General features: G+C 38.4%; 1 protein-coding gene across 2 annotated transcripts in view; it reads left to right on the forward strand.

Annotated features, from left to right (window-relative positions):
* The window catches only part of tfpi2 (tissue factor pathway inhibitor 2), a 65578-nt gene that overhangs the window by 25409 nt on the left and 25385 nt on the right, over nt 1–14784 (forward strand). Inside the window, exon 2 of one of the 2 annotated variants that reach the window (XM_069915656.1) lies at nt 14143–14222. The exons of the other annotated variant lie outside the window; for it this stretch is intronic. Within the exon in view, the coding sequence (XP_069771757.1) occupies nt 14222 (1 nt within the window). The 5' untranslated portion in view covers nt 14143–14221. The remainder of the gene's footprint in view (nt 1–14142; nt 14223–14784) is intronic. 2 annotated transcript variants of the gene reach the window in all.

A 14784-nucleotide genomic window follows, 5' to 3' on the forward strand; every position in this document is an offset into this window, starting at 1 on the left:
TAGTGTGGTTAAGAAGGCATATGGTATGGTGGTGAATTGAGTTCAATAGCCCTATGATAATCGTGCAGCCCCATAAAACTCTGGTTGAACTACAGAGTATTGTGTTGAGTCTGGCTGCCTCATTACAGGAAGGATACAAAAAGTTTAGAGAGGGTGCAGAGGATATTTAGCAGGATGCTGCCTGATTGGAGAAAATATTTTTATGAAGCAAGGTTAACTGAGCTGGGACATCACTTTCAAACGATAAAAGATGAGAGGTAGTAGAAGTATATGATTATGAGGGGATTAGAGAGGGTGAACAGCCAGCACCTTTTTCCTGGGACAACAACGGCAAATACCACAGGGCATCTGTCATGGTGATTGGAGGAAAGTTTAGGGAATCAGGTTTTTTTAACATGGAGTGGAGGGTGCCTGGAATGCATTTCCAGGGGTGGTGGTGGAGGCTGGTACAATAAGTACATTCAGAAAGGCATATTGATTTAAGAAAAAAGTGTTCTGTGCTGTAAGGGAGATAAGAGTTGATGGTGGAATAGGTTAATTTCAGTTGGCACAACATCATGGGCTGAAGGGCCTGTACTGTTCTATTTAAAACAAACAGTATATAGATTGTAGTGACTAGTTGTACTGAGTTCCATCATCTAATCTTCTGATGACTGTGTTAACACATTTTTCAATCATTCACTAACTAATCCACTTTATATGAATCAAGTTTAAAATTGTCATCCTAAACTGAAATGCATCAAGCCTTACTTCACCCAAGGAATCGCAGAAGATCACAACTGCCCTTTATTCATTAATTTTTTTGTCCACCACTTAGCTTAATTCTATCTACAGCTAGCATATCTTGAGACACTTCATTTATTTAAATGGATTTGCCAAGCTAAATAAAAATATTTTCAAAAATGTACCTTTAAATTAAGTGCAATTAAGCAGTTGATTTACATTTGGATTGTTATGGTCTTGGGAGAGGTGAAACTAGGGAGCCATTTACATGTGAGGATAAATTCCATTGAAACTCAGGTCACTGTGGAAATGGAAGCCACAGGTGAACCAGTGAAGACCAAGTAGGTCATGAAGTTTTACAGCATGGAAACTAGCCCTTTCGGCCAACTCCCCAATGCCACCAAAATGTTGCACCCATACTAGTCTCACCTATCTGTGTTTGGCCCATTTCCCTCCAAATGGTTCTGATAAGTTGATAAATTGGTGATAAACAGGAACATGTTTTGAACAAGTTTTGGACCAGTGGTTCTCAATCTTTTTCTTTCCACTCGTATAAGTAATTTATATGGCATATGGGCTCTGTGATTGATAAGGATTGCTTGAGGTGGTATGTGGGTGGAAAGGGAAGGTTGAGAACCACTGCTCTAGATCCAAGTGTTACTGAAATATTTTCCTTGAGAAAAATTGTCACTGGCCCATTTCCTTTGGAGTTTATGAAACTGTCCACATAACAAGTCAATTAGGTACGATTAAAACAGTGGTTTTCAAACCTTTTCTTTCCACCCACATACCACCTTAAGCAATGCCTTACTAATCACAGAGCACCTATGGCATAGAGAATATGGCATGTGAGTGGAAAGAAAAAGGTTGAGAACCATTGTTTTAGGTCTTGAGTTTTTTTTTGTGAGTGGAATTTATTAAATATAATGTGGAAAGGCTATAAAGAAAGGCTTGGAGCCCAAAGGAATAGTTTGGGATTAGCAATCTTTTTCATTTCCAGTACCAATGGACAAATAATTGAAATCAGGTCATATGACGTCCATAAAGAAGTCTCTCTGCAACTTATAACCAGCCCTGCTGTACAATTTTAATGCAATGCATCACTAATGAAATGTACTACTCTTCTTCAATATAAACTGCTGAAAATATGAGGAGAATACTTCTTGGCTTCATAGGACATCATCATTCTTTAGAGTTTCCAGATTATTCTAGAGGCTTTTGGACTTAAACATATCCCAATTGGATGTCTCCCTGAATTCTACAGAACCGGATCATGCTTGAGTTTTCATTCTGTGCTTACATTGCTCATTAATGGATGCTCAGTATAGTTTTTCCCAAGTCAATTGACTCTATAGAAGTGAAAACTTTGATGTATTGCAGAATACGTCACAATTTGAGTAATTATTCAATTCAGGTATTTTAAAGTAAAACAAAAACTTTGAAAATGGCTCCTTTTTAGTAACTTTTGCTCTTCATATTTCACCATCAGAAGTTATTTTTACAGGTATGTTAAGTATTTAAGTTATTCTCTCATTGGGTTGTCTGTTTAGTTTAGCTCAGCAATGATACTCTAGTTTTTCCTTCAATTTCATCAATGTATTCTGAGTCTCAGGTGGAATCAGAACATCTGAAGACTTAGACTGTTGGTGACATTTTCTTTCACATGTACCAGTTGCCCAATCAACCATCCTTCATGAATAACCCTAAGTCCACTGAACGTGCACTCGAACACTTCAGTGTGCTTAAGCAATAATGATGTACTTGATTTTTGCTGCACCTGTTCCCAAGATGAGGTGTTCCAGTCCAGATCATCTAAATCGTCTACCTTTTTCCACACAGATGGCTTCCCTTCCATCAACTCAGCCTCTACTTGCATCTCCTCATTTCCCACTCATTTCCCCTGGCCCTCTCTATCCCCAGATGCAACAACCATTTTGTGCTTATGTGCCACTCCACCAGCCTCTGCATTCAACACATTATCCTCCAAAATTTCCACCTCCTCCAAAATGATCCCACCACGAGACACATCTTACTCTCTCCTCCCCCCTCTGCCTTCTGTAGGGACCACTGCCTCCGTGAATCCCTCACCCACTTATCCCTCCAACCAATCGACCCTGGCACCATCTCCTCTGGCTGCAGGAAGTGCCACCACACTTGCGTTCACACCTCCCTCCTTCACCACAATTCAGGGCCCCAACCAGTCCTTTCAAGTGAGGCAGCCTTTCACTTGTGTATTGGCAGGAGTGATCTAATGCTTCCTTTATGGCCTTCTCTACTGTGCCCTCCCTCCCTTATCCATCTGTTATATCCTGTTTTTGGGACTGTGCTCCTTCCCTACTCCTTTCACCTAATCATTTTGTTCAGACACCTGCCAACACTTTTCCATACCTTGATGAAAGACTTAAGCCTGAAACATTGGTTATGTATGTTTGCTATAGAAACTACACTCTTTGACCTCCTGAGCTTCTCCAGCATTGTGGTGTTCTTTTTTAACTTGATTTTACATTGGTTAAGTGCAGATACCATATTTTGGGTTATACAAGAACACCAGAAAATAGGTGCAATTGCAGGCCACTGCATTGCTCAAGCCTGTCCTGTCAGTAAAAAAAATATAGCTGATCATTGCTGGCCTCAACTACTTTTCTTGGTCAGTTTCCCCATTATCCTCAGATTCTTACAAAAATGCCTTTTACTGATCAGCAATACCTTGAATTTCATGTGTTCTTTGCTCCTGGGCTTCAATATTTTTGTTTGCTCAGTTATTTTGTAGTTTTACAGATGCTACAAGCAACCATTTGTATTTTTCCAGAGCAGAGAAATGTCTGCTGACTGTCTTATGATAAAAGACCCTGTAAAATCAAATTCCATTGCTATTACTACAATGCAAAACGTCAGAAGTGTATGAATTTTAGTTATAGTGGTTGCAAAGGCAATTAAAATAGCTTCAAAAAAGAGATAAAATGCACATTGCACTGCTAAAACATAATAAGTAAGTTTTTTTTTACTCCAATATGTTTATTTCCAGTACTCTTTAAACAATAGGATTTGTTCAATGAGAAATCTGCAGGGTAGGAAGGAAGTTCCTGCTTGTTGAATGAGTTTTCTAGGGAGTGTGAAAAGCCAGCCAATTACATTTATTCATGTACTAAATGGATTTTTGTTAACGTTTGGATCAATACAGTTCTAAATTCTGAAGCACTTTACAAGAAAACCAGTTGTATAATTTGACTTTTACATTTTACATTTGCAGGTGGCTGCATGTCAACAATTGAACAGGATCTTTCCTGAAATGATTTAGCTCTGTATATGCCTGGGATGATTTCCACAGGGGAAGGTCATTTTCAAGACGTAGTGGAACTTGGACCATCTGTATATGATTTGCCAATTGTAGGAAAATTCAATCCGGGGAATGAACCTGGTCAGGTGGCAGACCTCTCAATAGGGAAGCATTTTGGTGAGAGTGACTTCAACTTCCTTAGTGTCAACATGGTTATGGAAAAGGATAAAAACAGTTCAAATTGGAAAAGTGCTTAATTGGGGAAGGGATAATTATGAAGGGATGAGGCAGGAACTAGCAAGAATAAGTTGGAAACAGATGTTTAAAGGTGAAAGCAGAAGTAATGAGGAGGAAGTTTATGGACCACATGTGTTGGGTTCAAGATGGGTTTCTTCCACTGGGATAAGGAAACTTTGGTAGGAAAAGGCAATTGTGGCTGAGGAAACAGATTATGTAACTAGGCAAGAGGAGGAAGGAAACATACATTAGATATGTGAAGTGCTCATGAGAAGAATATGGTAGTCAGGAAGGATCTTAAGAAAGGACTTAGAAGAGCTTGAAGGGGGCCTTGGCATGTAGAATTAAGGTTAACCACAAGGCATTCTATGTTTATGTGAAGAAAAGAAGGATTATGAGAATGAAGGTGGGGCTGCAAAAAAGATAAAGGAAACAACATGTGCCTGGAGGCAGATGAGGTTGGGGAGATCCTAGATGAATACTTTGCATCAGTATTCACAAAAGAAAATAACTTTGATCAAGGTGAGGTTGAAATTGAACAGCCCTGTGTGCTGGACAATGTGGAGATTAATTAAGTAAGTGGAAGTGTTGGATCTCCTTAAAAATGTCAAGATTGAAAGGTCCATGGAGCTGAATGTGATATACCCCAGGCTGCTGTGAAAAATGAGAGAAGAGATAGCTGGGGCAGTAGCTATGATCTATGAATCCTCTTTGGCTGCAGGAGAGATGCCGGAAGATTGGAGAATAGCAAATGTAGTCCCCTTGTTTAAAATGGGTAATAGGGAGAATCCTGGGAATTATCAACCATGGGTCTTGTTTCAGTGGTGTGCACACTAATGAAGAGGATCCTTAGGAGAAGAAGTATAAAATCAGTTTAATTGCAGATGACATCATAGTATACTTAACAGAACCAGAAATATCATTAAAAGAACTACATAAGAAATTGAAGGAATATGAGAAATATCGGGGTACAAGATCAACGCAAATAAAAGTGAAGCGATGCCAATTAATAATGCGCATTACACAGAGTTTAAAAGAGAATCACCATTTAAATGGCAAACACAAGCAATCCGATACCTAGGTATTAGATTAGATAATAATTTGAGCCACCCATACAAATTAAATTATCAGCCATTAATGAAGAAATTACAGGATGACTTAGAACATTGGAAAGAATTGCCACTAATATTGATAGGGAGGGTAAATTGCATTAAAATGAATGTCTTCCCAAGGATACAATAACTATTTCAATTGTTACCAATTCCTTTAACAGAGAAATTCTTCAATTAACTAAAGAGAATGATAAGGAAATACTTATGAAAAGGGGAGAAAACCGAGGATAGCGCTAGATAAATTAACAGAATGGTACAAACAAGGTGGTTTGCAGCTACCAAACTTTAAAAATTATTATAGAGCAGCACAATTAAGGTATCTATCAGATTTTTATCAAACAAGGGAAAAACCAGATTGGACCAAGACAGAGCTAGATAAAATAAGGGAGAAGGTACTGGAACATATACTTTATAAGTGGGATGAAAAACTGGTGCAATATAGAAGTTCACCAGTACTGCACCATTTACTCAACATATGGAAGAAGATTCACGTAGAAAGGAAAAAAACAAATCACCAACTACCAAAATTATTATTGACACAAAATCAACTAATCCCTTTCACAATTGATAACCTTTCCTTTAGAGAATGGGAGAGAAAAGGAATTAAAAGAATAGAAAATTGTTTTATGGGAAATAATTTATTAACATTTGAACAAATGATGTACAAATATGGAATAACTCACAGTACAATGTTTGCATACCACCAACTGAAAACCTACTTAAAGGATAAATTGGGAAACAGACTGAGATTACCAGAAGGAAGCAGCTTTGAATATGTGATTACAGACACAATGATAATAAAGATTTATAACAAACATGTATATCAAGCTGCAAAAGAAGGAAAATGATGAAATAAGCTATAAACCCAAACAAAAGTGGGAAAAAGATTTAAACATAAAGATAAAAAATGAAATATGGGAAAAGTTATGCTCTGGAAATATGAAAAATATAATAAACATGAGGTTACGCATGATACAATATAATTGGTTACACAGGCTATATATCACCCCCCAAAAGTTAAATAAAGGGGTTTCAATATTATCAAAAAGATGTTTTTGCTGTAAGAAGAAAATGGGAACAACAGTACATGCAATTTGAGCATGTGAGAAAGTGAAAAAGTTTTGGGAAGATCTAAATCAGGTATTAAATAAAATCACAAAAAGCAACATACCAAAAAATCCAGAGATCTTTCTTCTAAGTAATAAAAGAAGTAAAGAATTAGGCTTCAAACTGGATGAAGCGCAAAAAAGATTTATTATGATAGCCTTAGCTGTAGCAAAAAAAATGTATAATGTCAACTTGGAAATCAGAAGAGAGCCTGAGAGTACAGCAATGGTACATGGAAATGAATAAATGTATTCCATTGGAAAAAATAACATACAATTTAAAAAATAAAGTCACATTATTTGAATAAATTTGGGAACCGTACATGGAACACAACAGACAGGGCTTGCCTTGGACCTCCACCCCCTAAAATGATAAAATGAGGAGAAGACAAAATGACCTGATCCAGTGTGTAAAAGTAGATGACACAATTTTCTTGTTTATTTTCATTGTGTGTGACATTGTTTAATGGTTTTATTGTATTGTATATGTTGAACGTTTAATGGGTTTGGAGGGGGATGGGAAGGAGGGAGGGAAGGTGGGGGGGGGGGAAGGGGAGAAAATGCCACTGTGTATATTTAAGAGGGAAATGTTTGTATGTATTTTGATTGATATGGTTCATAGTGTGAAAAATATTTAAAAAAAAAATAGCATTATGAGCATTTGGAGCAGTACAGTCTCTAGGATAATCAGCATGACTTTGTGAAGGGAAGGCTGTGCCTCAAGTGTAATTGAGTTTTTTTTGAGGAGGTAACAAAAGAAATTGATGAGGGTAGGGTGGTAGATGTGATCTACATTGATTTTAGCAAGGCATTTGTCAAGGTCCCCCACAAGAGACTCATCCAGAAAATCATGAGACATGGGATAATTGGAACATTGGCTGTGTGAATTAAAAAAAAAAAATGGCTTAGAAAACAGTAGTAGTGGAAGGAAAGTATTCTGCCTGGAATTTAGAGAATAGTGGAGTGCCTTAACAATCTCTTTTGGGAACACTGCTCTTTATGATTTTTTTTTGTTTAATATATAAATGACATGGATGAAGAGGTGATAGGATGGGTCAGTAAGTTTTCGGATGACACAAAAGTTGGAGAAGTTTGCCACACAGGGTAATAGGATAGCTAAGAAGGCCTAAGGGATGCTGGGCTTCATTCATTCAGGGGTTGAGGTAGTGTTGCAACTCTACAAATCTCTGGTAAGACCAGAGTTCAGTTCTGGTCACCTCATTATAGGAAGGATGTGAAAGCTATGGTGAGGGTGCAGAGGAGATTTACCAGGATGTTATCTGTATGGGGAAACAAGTCTTATGAAGCAAGGCTAGCAGAGCTGGGATGTTTTGTTTTGGAGTGTAGAAGGATGAGAGGATACTTGATAAATGTCTACAAGACTATGAGAGGCATAGATAGCATCGGTTTCCCAGGGCTGGATAAGCAAACACCAGAGGATTTATGTACAAAGTGAAGGGAGGGAAGTTTAAGAGAGATATCAGAGGTAAGTGCCTTACCAGGGAAGGTGATCATGGCTGAAACATTAGGGGCATTTAAGAGACTCTTAGGCGCATAGATGGAAGAAAAATAGAAGGTTATGGGGTAGGGATAGTTCAGTACTTCTTTTGGGAATATATGGGTCGGCACAACATCGAGGGCTAAAGGGCCAATACCGTGCTGTATTAATCTACAAAACCCATGAATGTTGATCTCTGTTTGGCAAGTCCTGCACTGTCATCAATTCTTGGCAGAGAAAATGATGAAACTCTGCAGACAGTGTCATTGTAAGGGTACAGGTCTGAAAGGATGGTAATATATCTTTACTGCCTATGAATGCTGTGAGACTGGCTGAGTTCATCCAGCATCTGTGTTTTGATCAATTCTTGGCATGTCTCCTCCATGGACTTCATCACTGATTTTTTTTTTTGTTTCACTCCAAAACTCAATAGACCTAAACCTAATCAGCCACTGTTCCAATTTCCCCTTCATGATTCTGGACATCTCTAACCCCAAAACCTCAACCATAGCACAGATGTTCATAAATGCATTCAATTGCTAGCAGCAATCAACATATTTCAACTCCTATTTTGCTTTGTGAATTAGGCAACCTTTGTCAACATAATCTTAAAATCAGACAGCACCTCAACCTCTGTGATCACTTTCCCTGATTATAACTTTAATTCTTTCGGCTCTAATCCCTCACACCTGCCTCCCTCATGCACCAAACCCTGATTCAATCAAACAAATAGTTAAATCTTCTGCCACATTTCATCAATGTATAAATATAAATTGTTTGCGTTAAGCAACATCAGCAGATAACAGTTGATTAGGCAATTGAGTTCAAGACGAAGGTGTTGCCATAGGAGAGACTCAGCAAATTGAACTTGATTGCCCAATCAAATGCAATGGTTGAAGACAAAGGAGGGAGTGGTCTGAGTCAGACTGGCAAGTAATATTTGGAGTTGAAGTCAGAAAGGATCTCCCTATTTGAGGAACAAAAAAGATTCAGCAGGTATGTAAGGGGGCAGGAGTTTTAGATATTATATATTGTCTATCTAGTCATAGAGAGTGGGAATGGCAATCAAGGCTGGGCAATGCTGCTCTTGCAAAATGTGGATGACAGGGAACCAGCAGTACCCCTAACAACTTCAGCTGCAAGAGGTGCATCCAGCTGCAGCTCCTGACAAGCTGAGTTAAGGAACTGGAGCTGAAATTGGATGAATTTGGATCAATGGGGAGGCAGAGAGGGTGATGCAGGAGTTACAGGGACACTATCACACCTAGGAGGCAGGAGGAGGGTAAATAGGTGACAGTCAGGAAAGGGAACAAGCAGGGCACTCCTATGACTGTCTCCCTCAATAATAAGTATACCATTTTGGATATACTTGGGCATGGAATCTGGTCCTGTGGTGAAGAAGAGAAGGGAGAAGAAGAGGTGAGCTGTAGTGATATGGAATTTCATAGTGGGGGGGGGGGGGTGTGGATAAGTGGTTCTGTAGAAGAGATTGAGTATCCCAGATGGTATGTTTTCTCCCTGATACCAGGGTCTGAGATTGAGTTCATGGCATTCTCTGGAGGGAGGATGAGCAGCCAGATGTCATGGTCCATGTAGGGACCAATAATGTAGGTAGTAAGGGTGAGGAGGTCCTGCAAGGAGATTTCAGGGAGTTAGAAACTAGGTTGAGGACAAAACCTCCAGGGTAATGATCTCCTGATTGCTACCTCTGCTGTGTGCTAGTGAGGTTAGAAATAGAAAGATAATGCAGCCAATTTTGAGGAAATTAGAGGATCTGGAAGGTAGGATGGGATAAATTGGTTTCAGGCAAGGATGTTTGAGGTAAGTGGAGGACCTTCAAAGGTGAAATTTTAGCAGTACAGAGTTTACATATTCCTGTCAGGAGGCAAGGCAAGGTTAGCAGGCAGAGGAAACCTTGGTTCTCGAGAGATAGTGATGATCTGGTTCTGAAGCAGAGAGGTGTATAGGCCATGTGGAGCAAATGAGGTTCTTGAGGACTATGAGAAATAATGATGTGAAGGAAATCCTTGGGTTTTACACAGGTATATTAAGAGTAAAAGGATAGTAAGGGACAAAATTGGTCCCCTTAAAGATCAGAGTGGTTAGCTTTGCATGGAGCCATAATTGATGGGGGAGATCTTAAATGGTTTATTTTAAATCTGTATTCACTCTAGAAAAGGGCAAAGAGTAGTTGGAAGTAGGATGTGTTCAAATTTCAACAAGCAGTTAGGTCATGGAAACTATACAGATTAAACAAAAGGAGATGTTTGTGTCTTAAAGCAAATAAGGGTGAATAAATCCCCAAGGCCTGACAAGATAGTCCCTTGACCTTTAGGGAGGCTATTGTAGAAATTGCAGGTGCTCTAGCAGAAATGTTTAAAATGTCCTTCCTTGGTCATGGATAGATGTGGTGCCAGATGATTGGAGGATAGCTGATAATTTTCTGTTTTTTAATGAAAAAGCTCCAAAAGTAACCTGGAAATTTGTAGGCTAGTGAGCCTGATGGTATTATTGGAAGGTGTTCTAAGAGATTGGATATACAATTATTTGGATAGCCAGAAACTGATTAGGAATAATCAACATGACTTCGAGCATGGTAGGTGGTGTTTAACCAATCTTCTAGAGATTTATGAGGAGAGTTGATGAAGGAAAGGCCATCGATGTTGTCTGCATGGACTTTATTAAAGCTATTGACAAGGTCCAGCATGGGAGATTAGTCAGGAAGGTTAGGATGCAAGGTACAGGTAGTCCTCTATTTCTGACATGAGTTATGTCCACCCACACATATGACCAAATTTATTTTAAAATCTTTATTAAAACTACTGTACAAGTAAATATTTTATATTAAAAGTACTGTTTACAGTGGTCCCCATTCTCCAACTTGCAACCAATCTTTCGGTCCCCATTATGGTCGCAAGTTGGGAACTACCTGTATTCATGATAAAGTAGTGAACTGGATTTGACAATGGTTGGACAGCAGAAACCAGAGTGTACTAGTGGATGATTGCTTCTCAGACTGGAGGCTTGTGATTAGTGGTGTGCCTCAGGGATCAGTGCTGGGACCATTGTTGTTTGCCATCTCGATCAATGATCTGGATTATAATATGGTAAAATGATTCAGCAAGTTTGCAGATTACACTAAGATTAGAGGTGTTATGGACAGCGAGGAAGGCTTTCAAAACTCGCAGAGGGATCTGCATCAACTGGAAAAAATGGGCCAAAAAATGACAGATGGAATTTAACGCAGATACGTGAGAGATGTTGCATTTTGGAACAACAAACCAAGAAAGGACCTATATGGTAAATGGAAGGGCTCTGAGGAGTGCAACAGAACAGAGGGATCTGGAAATACAGATACTTAATTCCCTGAAAGTGATGGCACAGATAAATAGGGTTGTAAAGAAACCTTTTAGCATATTGGCCTTCATAAATCAAAGTATTGTGTATAGAAGTTGGAATATTATGGTAAAGTTGAGTAAGACATTGGTGAGGCTAAATTTGGAGTATTGTGTGTAGTTTTAGTTACCTAACTTTGGGTTCATTGTTGTTTATCAAAAATAACAATTATTTGGATGATAATGTGATAAATTGGATCAGCAGGTTTGCAGATGATGCAAAGATTGGAGGTGTAGTGGACAGCAAGAAAGGCTTTCAAAGCATCCAGAGGGATCTGGGCCAGCTGGAAAAAATGGGTTGCAAAGTTATGAAATTTAATGTGGACAAGTTTGAGCTTTAAGTAATCCCTATGTCATTGGTGCTCTGTGATTAGTAAGGAATTGCTTAAGATATGTGAGTGGGAAGGGAAGGTTGAGAATTGTTACTCTAGACCCAATTGTTACTGAAATATTTTGCTTGAGAAAATTTGTCATTGGCCCATTTCATTTGGAGTTATGAAACATGCACATAATGAGTCAATTAGGTACAATTAAAACAGTGGTTTTTCAACCTTTTTCTTTCAACCCACATATCTTTTACTAATCAGAGCAGCTATTAGCATGGGAAGTACTTAAAGTGGTATGTGAGTGGAAATAAAAAGGTTGCGAACCATTGTGGAAGATGGTGGGGCTGTGAGGATTGCAGTAGAACAGGGGATCTGGGAATACAGATAAATAGTAATTCCCTGAAAGTGGCATCACAGGTTGATAGATTTGTAAAGAGAGCTTTTGGAATGTTGGCCTTCATAAATCAAAGCATTGTGTATAATATTATGAGGCATTTATTTTAGTGTGACTGTCATTTTAAGGATTAACAAATTGATGTCTCGTATAAGTTTCAACCATCTACAACTATGGAGGGTACTGAGTTGGCAACAATCAGGAACAGATTTTACCCAAGGTTTAGCTTCTGGAGGAAGCGAAGGAACATTTGTTGGTTTTATCCACACACAGGTGTGGAGAGACATGTCCATGAAATATTTAAAGGAACAACATACTTGGTGATTGTGGGCCATTTTAAAGGAGCAGCAGCCATTTGAAGGAAGACTGTGCTGGAGTGGCTCTGTGGTGATGGACAATTTGTTTCATTCTCCCTGCCAGGGAAATTATTGAAATACACAGTCCAAAGGAATAGTAATTTTGATTGACCCTTGCCAGGGTTTTTCTTTTTGGAAGCATCATGGAAGTCGTATGTTTCAGTTCCCCTAAGAAAGAAAGAAAAAGGGGAGTTGTGACCACACTCGTCTGAAAGGACATTTGCTCCAGAAATAACTCTACAAGGTTTTGTGAGTTTTTAGCATTCATTCATACTTGCTTCTTTGCATCAATTTGAGAGTCTTCTTGTCAGCATTGGATGCCTAAAACCAACTTGGAGAGGACTTTCTAGAATTTTGCCTAAGCTGTAATGTTTTGGGTATCACACAAACAAGTCTATTTGTGCATAGTTGGGGGTTAAGTTTAGATAAGTTAGATTAGGTGTTGTTATTAGTAATTAATAATAATATTTAAAAAGTAACACTTCCTTGATAAACATCTATGCTGCTGGCCTATGATAACAATAGGAATTGGGACATTATGCTGAAGTTGAATAAGATTTTGAGAATTGTCAGGGTCGGAGCTGTGGGTGCATCCATGGGCATTGCTCCCTAAGTGAGGTGCTGTGCCCCCATACACTTGCAGCATCACTCCCCATCACACTCTCCCTGCCCATGTCACTAGCGTGTGTCAAGTGTCTCTAGTATCTAGCTTGACAACATGCCAGTTACTCTCCATGCAATAAAAGCAGTGTTTTTGGCTGCTTTATCGGAGCATCAGAGGTATTTGTTTGGCAGCTACCAGCACAAGAATGCCCCCCAAGGTTACCCTGATGCCCCCCCAACACTTGTTCTGGCACCAACCCTGAGTATTGGTTGCAGTTTTAACTACAGGAAAAAGATCCATAAGATTGAAAGAGTGCAGAGAAGATTTGCAAGGATGTTGCTGGATCTTGAGGAACTGAGCTAGAGAAATGTTAAACAGATTAGGAGCTTTGGGCAATCTTCAGTTTGATACTTGGAGCATCAAAAGGTGAGGGGAGGTTTGATAGATGTAAACAAAAATTATGAATTGGAATAAATGCAGGCTTTTTTCCACTGAAGTTGGGAGAGACAAAAACTAAAGGATCAAGATTAAGAGTGAAATGTTTAAATGGAACATTAGAGGGAACTTCTTCATGTGTGTGGACTGAGCTGCCTGCTGGTGGTGAATGTGAGTTCCATTTTGACATTTAAGAAAAATTTGGATTGGTACATGGATGGTTATGGAGGGTCATTGGGACTAGGCAGAATAATAGTCCCAACAATAGAATAATAGTTTGGCACAGAACAAATGGGCCAAAGCAATAGTTTCTGAGCTGCAATATTCTATGTTTCAATGGCCATGACTGTGGGCTCAACTACACCATGTGATTATTACATTAAGGTATGTGAAGAATACAATGAAATCCTGTCGAAATGCAGTAAATGGAATTCTTGTGTGCAATTTAGTGAGGAACCTGCATAACAATATTGATTAAAGTACTTAATAAAGGGGTGGATTTGTTTATTTAAAAAAAAAATCACTTTAACCAAAGCCAAGATCGTACAAAGATTTAAATGAGATTCATGGTTAAGAAAAGACTTGGTTTCTATTTGAATGAAAGTAATTGAACAACTGTTATTGTGGCAAAACTCAGAATCTCAGATGCACAATACTGTGTGAAATCATTGATCAGCAGATTCAGAGGGCCGTTGTTATCAGAGGTGATTCTGACCTTTTGAGAACACTGAAGATTGCCCAAGCAGTGGAAATCAACAAGTAGGTATTGTGAGTGAAAGTTTTTTAAATGTTTTAAATTTTATACATGCATTAATATCTAGATACAGAAAATATCCACATGCATCTTGAATCAGTAATACATAATATTATCTCCTCTAACCCTTCCCGCTCCCCCCAATCACAATAGCCCCAAAAACAAAGAAAAAAAAAGAGGAATAAAATAAAAAGATGCAAAAAAATAAAAAAAAAAAGAAATACATCTGGTTACTGAAGTTAACACATTCAAATTTTGCCTTTACAATATTAAACATTAAATTCAAGGAGGATAAGGTTCTTGAGGTTTAGGGGATAGTTTTCATAATGTAATACCTACAATATATAAATATGGGCACCACATTTTTAAGGAAGTATCATTTATTAAATTATGTAATTTTCTTGAGGTATAAAAACTTTATTACAGCATGCCATCTACCCATTCCCAAATAAGAATCAGATTTCCATGTTGCTGATATACATTTTCTTAAAACAGCTAATGCAAATTTAATGAATTTCTTTTGAAACATTTTTCATTTCAGTTTTGGCCTTTCCCAGATATGTTACT

This window comes from Narcine bancroftii, chromosome 1 (assembly GCF_036971445.1).
Source record: "Narcine bancroftii isolate sNarBan1 chromosome 1, sNarBan1.hap1, whole genome shotgun sequence".
Classification (NCBI taxonomy): domain Eukaryota; kingdom Metazoa; phylum Chordata; class Chondrichthyes; order Torpediniformes; family Narcinidae; genus Narcine; species Narcine bancroftii.